The sequence below is a fragment of the Orycteropus afer genome, unplaced genomic scaffold, assembly GCF_000298275.1.
Source record: "Orycteropus afer afer isolate SDZICR_OR568_19922 unplaced genomic scaffold, OryAfe1.0 scaffold00061, whole genome shotgun sequence".
NCBI lineage: Eukaryota > Metazoa > Chordata > Mammalia > Tubulidentata > Orycteropodidae > Orycteropus > Orycteropus afer.
Window position 1 is genome coordinate 963,441 of NW_006921648.1, and position 7,406 is coordinate 970,846.

Sequence of the window (7,406 nt, forward strand, 5' to 3'; positions counted from 1 at the left end):
ATTGTGGTCAATGTCATGAGACAAAGTGTATGTGAACTGCTGTATGGAAAGTGAATTTGCTCTGTAAATCTTCACCCAAATCACAATAATAATAAAAAAAAGAAGTGAGGGTGACTGGACTTGATCTTGTGTATGTTGGTCATGTTATTGGGGGACACTTCCCTGGAGAAGGCTATCGCGCTTGGTAAAGTAAGAGCGTGAAAGTGAAAGTCATGACTCTCAGTGAGATGGATGATGGGCTCAGGCCTGACACCAATTGTGAGAATGGCGCAGGACCAGGAAGTGTTTTGTTCCGTTTGTTCCGTTGTACATGGGGCCCCTGCGAGTCAGAGCCAACTTGATGGCACCTGACAATGACGACATTTAGGGAGTTTTTCAGGGCCTGGAAGAGCTGTGGTCCAGTATCAACTCTGTTCCCATTGCCTAGCACAGCCCCTGCCGTTGTGTGTGTGCTCCTGTGTTTGCGCAGCGAGTGAGCGGGACTGAGTGAGGTTTGCTCTCCTTGGTTGCAAGGAACCTGGCAGTCTTCTTAGGTGGTAGGGGAGTGGGGTTGGGCAACGTTTGCCTTCAGGCAACCACTCAACTGATTGGGTTTCTCTCTGTAGTTCTAGGCTATCGCTCAGAGCCTGCATTTGAGCATTACATGGTGAATGACCCCAAGGCTTTCTACGTACTGGTTGGCATTGCTTTTCATCACAGCTTCAATGACAGCAGGGACCCCTTGCCCCTTTCGGTAAGAACATATTGTCCATAGCAATCGCGTGGCCCCAGCCTGATCTTGTCACCTGGCTCCTCAGCCAGCAGCCATCTTGTTTGCAGAGATGAGAGGGTGTCCTGAGAGTACAGAATGGCATGTGTTTGGCTGCTTGGTGACAGAAGCAGGTGTTAGGAATAGGGACCCCACTCTAGACATCGGGGTGAATCCTAGATCTGCCACCGACTGTGTGACCTTGGGAAATTCAGTAATGCTTCAGGGCCTGAGGTCTTGGGCGAACATCAGTACCTAACACACAGGTGTTGCAAGGATTAGCTGCGTTTGTGACAGTGAGTGTTTAGCCCAGGGCCCAAGACAGGAATTTTCCACAGAGATCAGCTGCTCTTATGGTTTTACTATTAATCCCATGGAATTTCAGGCTTACTGGGTTTTTAAGGGTGAGGCGGTGTTTTAAACGTGGGCCTGCCTGGCTTCTAAGGAGCTCTGGTGGTGCAGTGGTTAAAGCACTTGGCTGCTAACTACAGGGTTACTGGTTGAACCCACCAGCCGCTCTGTGGGAGGAAGATGGGGCAGTCTGCTTCTGTAAAAGATGTACAGCCTCGGAAACCCTCTGGACAGTCCTGTAGGACCGGAGTCGGAATCTCCTTGACGGCAGTGGCGGTTTTTTGTTTGTATGTTTGTTTTTTGGGATGTTTTCATTTTGGGGATGGGAAGACTGCTGGCGCGTTGTTTCCGTTTTGTGCTGGCCAGGCCAGGTGATGACTGACTGTTAGAACTCGCCTGGGATGTTGGTAGCTGGAGAGACGTAGTCATAAAACTACCACCAACAGGCGCATCGCGTGGACCCTCTCCAGCGACGGCCCCGAGGGAGGTGCTGTCAGTCCCGTCCCGTTCCACCCGGGAGCAGCCGGGGCGGCGCGGGTTCAGCGCCTGCTGAAGCGCCAGGGCTCTCCGGTGGAGGGCGGGCATTTGGATCTAGGCGGTCTGGCTCCGGCGCCCGCGTTCTGGGCCGCTCTGCCGCACTCCCTCTGGAAGGTGACGAAGCCCACCGTCTCGGTCCCTCCACGGTCGCTGCACTGTGTTCCAGGGCCGGGGGCCCAGCTGGCGCGGCCCTTTCCCGAGCCCAGCACCCGACAGCCGCTTCCTTTCCCGGCCAGGTCGGGTACTGCTTGCGCTTCAGCGCCATCATGCGGAACTTCCTGTACTTGCGGATGCTAGTGCCCCAGGATCACGTGGAAGGCTGGAGCACCGCCTTCCTGTACCCGCCCAACCCCGGAGCGGAGCCGCGGGAGAGCGAGTTCGAAGACGGCGGGAGGCCCGGTGAGGAGACGGCGGCGGAGCCGTGTGGCGCGTGTTGGTACTGCTGCCTCTGCTGTGGGAACAGGGCGGGCACCGGATAGCTGGGTGCCGCGTCCCCGCAGGGACGGTTGGTGTGCAGAGGCTTGGCTTCTGTGAGGAGGGCTCGTGGGCTTGGGAGAGAAACATGCCAGCCCAGCTCGGAGCACGGGGAGCCGACGTGTTCGCTGCCGGCGGGCGGGGCGCACAGGAGGCCCGCGCTTCCCTGGCCGATGGCTAACCCCACAGCGGCCCTGACGCTCGCCAAGCGGTGTTTCAGAGGAGGGTGAAGGCGTTCTGACGAGGCGAGCGCGGCGGGGCTTCCTGGTGCCGCTGCCTCGCTGGAAGGCAGGGCCCGGCGTCGTCAGGGTGACGGAGCCCCTGCGCGTGGCTCCGTGGCGGCCCGCTCTCTGTTTCTGAAGGTGTCAGGGCTGTGGCAGCCGCCGGCCCTGCCGCGCTCGCCCTCCCCCCACCTGATGATCGCTGGCCGCCTCTTCTCAGACCTCCGTCCTCATCGGCTCCGGGGCGGCTCTCGCAGAAACACCAGCGCTGCCGGACGCGAGCCAGCTCCCCGGGTGGGGGGCTTGTGGTTGCTGCTGCTGTTGTTGTGTGCTGTTGAGCCGAGCCCGACCCGCGGCGCCCCTGCCAGACGGGGTCCCAGGCTGTCATCTCTGCGGAAGCAGCGGCCACGTCTTTCTCCTGAGGAGTGCTGGCCGCTTCAAACTGCCGACCCCTCGGTTGGCCGCTGAGCACTTGACCGCTGCACCACCAGGGCTCCTTCCTAGGGCCCACAGGTCCGAGTGTGGGGCGCCGGCCCCAGGGGAGGCTGTCTCTGTCGGCTCTGGGGGAGCTCCTTGTCTCTCCTCACCTCAGCTCGTGTCCTCCAGCTCGTTGGGGAGCTCACGGGTGTCTGTCTGCCCCCACGCCCGCTCCATCTGCTCTCAGGTCTCCAAGGAGACCGTGTTTCCGCTGCCCCATAACATACGGAGAATCCTGTCCGCAAGGGGATTATAGCCACAGGTGCAGGGGCGCGGGTGGGGGATTTCCAACAGATCATACAACACCCCAGATTTGGGTCTGGTGACCTGCAGCCTCAGCGGTTTGTTGCACTAACTTTATTAATGTATGACCCATTTACGGAAAGCGTACCAGTCGGTCCTAAGGGTACAGCTCCACGAGTGTTTGCTATCTGAGCACATCTGGGGAACCAGCACGCAGTCCCAGAAACAGCATGACAGCGGCCCACAGGCCCCTTCTGTCCCCCCAGGCACTGCCCTCTTAAGGATAACCACTGTCCCGACTGCCAGTCAAGAGTGAGTTTGAAAATGCTTCGCAGACCCCAAGCCCTGTGCTGCCGCCTGCCCATGCTGGCTGCGGGGGCTCCCACCTGCCGGCCAAGTCTCTCTAGAAATGTATCCGGCTGTTCAGTTTCCCCCATGTGTAGCGATGGGGTACTATGTTGTGGTACCACATCATCTTGGAAGCCCACGTCCCGTCTCTTTGTGAGGAGTCGATTAGTCCTCGTTTTGGAAACTCGCCTTGCTTTTGGGTTTCTTATTTCCCACAACGCTACAACCGTTTCCCGACTTGCTGTGATGGCTTTGCCCACCATAGTTGGAGCTGATTGGCCCCTTTGTTTCACGCATCATGTCCAATGAGGTCCACTCTGACCCTTCCTCACTGTCCCCTGGCAGGGCCTGAGGGGGAGATGAGGTGTACGTCGGGGTGCCTGTCCCCAGCATTTCTGTTCCCTTGGTTGCAGAGCCAGGACTGACTGGGCCGGTGTTCCACTCAGTAGCTGCCCCTGCTCCTGCCCTGCCAGCCCTGGGGGTGTCTTTGCCTTGTTTCCAGCTCCTCAGCCTACGAAGGAGACCAACGCCCAGGGTCTCCTCACTGTAAGGATATGCTGCCGGTTGTTAGGAGTGTGGCGGGAGAGTTTATCTTGATAGGGTTGCCGAGGAAGGCTCTGCCACAGGTCCCCGAGGGAGTGCATTGCTCAGCGGCCTTCCCTCCGTGCCACCACAGAGGGGCCCCTGCCTGCCACCCTCTCCCCACAGCTGCCCTTGCACCCCGCTGCGCCCCCTGCCATGTGGTACTGAGACACCACACTTCTTTGGTAAGGACTGTCCTTGAGGTTCGGCAGCAAAGTCCAGTGACCACAGCCACAGTGACAGCTCAGACATGGAGGGCAGCAGGCCGGCCAGGCAGCCTTTTCCAGGTGCTCTGCCGTTCGCCACTTCAGAGGGGCGGGGTGGTCGAGACGGCACAAACACCCACCCCTGGAGCCCGGTGCCAAGGGGAAAGGTGGCTGCAGCTGGCAGACCCCGGCACTGGCCGTCCCTCATTTAGTCAGCCCCTTTTCTGATAAGAGGCTCCAGAAGCCTCAGCCTGGGGCATCCCCCTGTGGCTCTCTCCTCTGTCTCCCGTGCGGCGGCGGGCTCCAGGCCAGCTTCCCTCTCTGTCTGTAAGGGTCTGAGAGGGTTGGGAAAGCCAGCAGCAATCTGGCCGACCAGTTGGTTTGCACCTTCAAACGCCACACTAAGCCCATCGCCCTGAGGTGACCCCTGCTCATAGTGACCCTGTGGTTGGCACCTGTGGTCTTTCCTAGTCCCTGAGGTTGACACCCACTGTTGCCTCACGCAGGATACCAGAAAGAAGGTTTCCTAGCCATACAGCACGCGATGGACAAAGCCATCATGTGGTACCACGTTCCAGACGCGACGGCCCGAATGTTTGCGAACCTCAGTGTGCTCGTGAAGAGGTTCCCGCACGGGCCCTACATCCGGGACCGCTTCTTCCTGGTCATGCAGAACGAGTTCCCGCCGCTCCTCATGCTTAGCTTCATCTGCATTGAGCTGACCGTCATCAACTCCATCGCCCTGGAGAAGGAGAGAAAACTGAAGGTAAGCCCGGCTCCCCGGGAGGCTTGCAGGCTGCAGAAGAGAGCTGCTGGAGTGGGAAGGAGACCCAGGCAAGGTGGGAGGCTGCTTAGGGGTTCCAGCGACGGGCCAGGTGAGTGGGAACCTGGAAATTCTTTGGTCGTTTTAACCTGCTTGGAACTTACGAGGTGCCACCCGTAGTTACTAGGTGAACACTTGCTTTAGGGAGCTCCCAGCCGGCCTGGTGCCTGCTACTTGGCTCGAGCGCTCAGCACACAGTGGGTGTTCAGAGATGTTCAGGGAACGACTGATACGCACACACACCGACTCCTCACCCCCGGACCCTCTCGTTCTCCAACTCCCGCGTTAGATTGTAGTGACAAATCTGTCACCCAATTATTCTGCCTGTTAACAATGTACATCTGGCAACAGCGGACCCCAGGGTGTCAGGTGAGAGCAACACTGGCTGTGGTGGTTAAGGCACGTCAGCTTGGCTGGCTCATGGGTCTCAGTGGTCTGGCAATTATATAATGATGAAACTTGGTAGTTATGGATGATGTAATCTGGCAGTTCTGTGATGACATAGCTAAGTACATGCATCTCCAGTCCTGGCTGTGAATCGTGGCGTGGCGTGGCGTGGCGTGGCGTGGCGTGGCATGCAAGTGTGGTGATCGTACTTGCATCTCCAGTCGTGGTTGTGAACCATGACATGGCAGGTGTGGCATGGTGTGGCTTGAGCAGTGTTGGATTGTATGCACGTCTCTAGCACTGGTTGTGAACCATGGTGTAGTGTGTCATGGACTGCACAGCATTGGATTGTGTGTGCGTCTCCAGAATGGTGGTAAACCATGCATGGTGTGGTGTGGCATGGAGTGCACAGCACTGGATTGTGTGTGCGTCTCCAGCAGGGTGGTGAACCATGCATGGTGTGGCGTGCTGTGCCCTGCATGGTGTTGGATTGTGTGCATCTCCAGCACTGTGGCAAACTGTGGCGTGGCGTGGCATGGCCTGCATAGCATTGGATCACGTGTGTGTCTCCAGCACAGTGGTGACCCATGGTGTGGTGTGGTATGACGTGGCCTGCACAGTGTTGGATCGTGTGTGTGTCCCCAGCAGGGTGGTGAACCATGGTGTGCTGTGGTGTGGTGTGGCTGCACAGCGTTGGATTGTGTGTGCATCCCCAGCAGGGTGGTGACCCGTGGTGTGGTGTGGTGTGGCATGGCCTGCACAGCGTTGGATCGTGTGTGTGTCCCCAGCCTGGAAAGCCTAACTCTGTCATTTATGTTTTGCATTTTCCCTCCATGTGCATAGTACAGAGTTTGCATTTCCTGGCTTCTCAGTGCTGACAGGTGATGTGTTTCTCAGGCCTGGCTATTAGAGACAGGAATAAATGACTCAGCCCTGCCCTCAGGTGAGTCACAGCAATAAGACCAAGTGTGACAGAAGGACCGGAAGTGCTAAGACAGTGGAACGGACAGGCTGTTGTGGCTGGGTGGAGGATGGCCCAGCTAACCAGACACGGTGTCACATAGCCAGTACCTCTTGAACTACATTTTGAAAGTCAAGTAGGGTTTCACTAGGTAGAGAGGAGGAAGGAGAGAGTGGGAGCAAAGTGTGTGGAAAATAAAGAAAAAGACCACGGCGTGTCCAGGAAATTGCACCAAGGGTTGGGTAGCCAAGGTGTGGGGTATGAAGAGTTTAGATTCTATCTCGAGGGCCACAGGGCCCTTAGCTTAAAGCAGGCCTTCAGTAAACAAATGAACGGAAAGTATGTGAACCACATCAAGGGACGACTGTCTCTAGCACACCGGAGCCAGGTAAATGCCTCTCCCTGGTTTCCACTCCTCTTTCTAGTTGGTCTCCAGCATACCCCACTGGACACTCCCCCCAGTACACACATCAGACGCTCAGCCTGCGGCATCTGCTGGGCCGCGGCAGACAGTTAAAGCAGTGGCCTGGGGCTGGAGCAGTGGCAGTGCCACGTGTCACTCGCCAATTTCCTTCTTCCAGTAGGATGAGCAGCGACAGGGTTACCCGCCACTGTCCTGGTTCCTGTAGTGTGAACACTGATGGGATCACCTGTCCTCTCCTGCCTCCTGTAGGATGAACATCGATCGGGGTTAAGTGTTGCTCTCTTGTGTCCTGTAGGGTTACCACGGGTGGAGTCACCTGCCTTTCTTCTGCTTCCAGCCGGAGGAGCATTGAACGGGGTCCCGTGTCCCTCTCCTGCTTCCTGTAGGTCAGACACTGGCTCACACCCTACATCGCTGTCTTGCTTCCTCCAGGAGGATACGTGCATGATGGGCCTGTAGGTGGGACACTGGCTTGCACCCCACGTCACTCTCTTGCTTCCTCCAGGAGTATACGTGCGTGATGGGCCTGTAAGTTGGACATCGGCTCACACCCTACGTCACTGGCTTGCTTCCTCCAGGAGTATATGTGCATGATGGGCCTGTAGGTTGGACATCGGCTCACAC

General features: G+C 57.7%; 1 protein-coding gene across 1 annotated transcript in view; it reads left to right on the forward strand.

Moving 5' to 3' along the window:
- LOC103196012 (ATP-binding cassette sub-family A member 17-like) overlaps window positions 1–7,406 on the forward strand; it is a 112,373-nt gene that overhangs the window by 12,382 nt on the left and 92,585 nt on the right. The window contains exons 3-5 of the mRNA XM_007939668.1: window positions 606–733; window positions 1,873–2,035; window positions 4,694–4,953. Of these exons, the coding sequence (XP_007937859.1) occupies window positions 606–733; window positions 1,873–2,035; window positions 4,694–4,953 (551 nt within the window). The remainder of the gene's footprint in view (window positions 1–605; window positions 734–1,872; window positions 2,036–4,693; window positions 4,954–7,406) is intronic.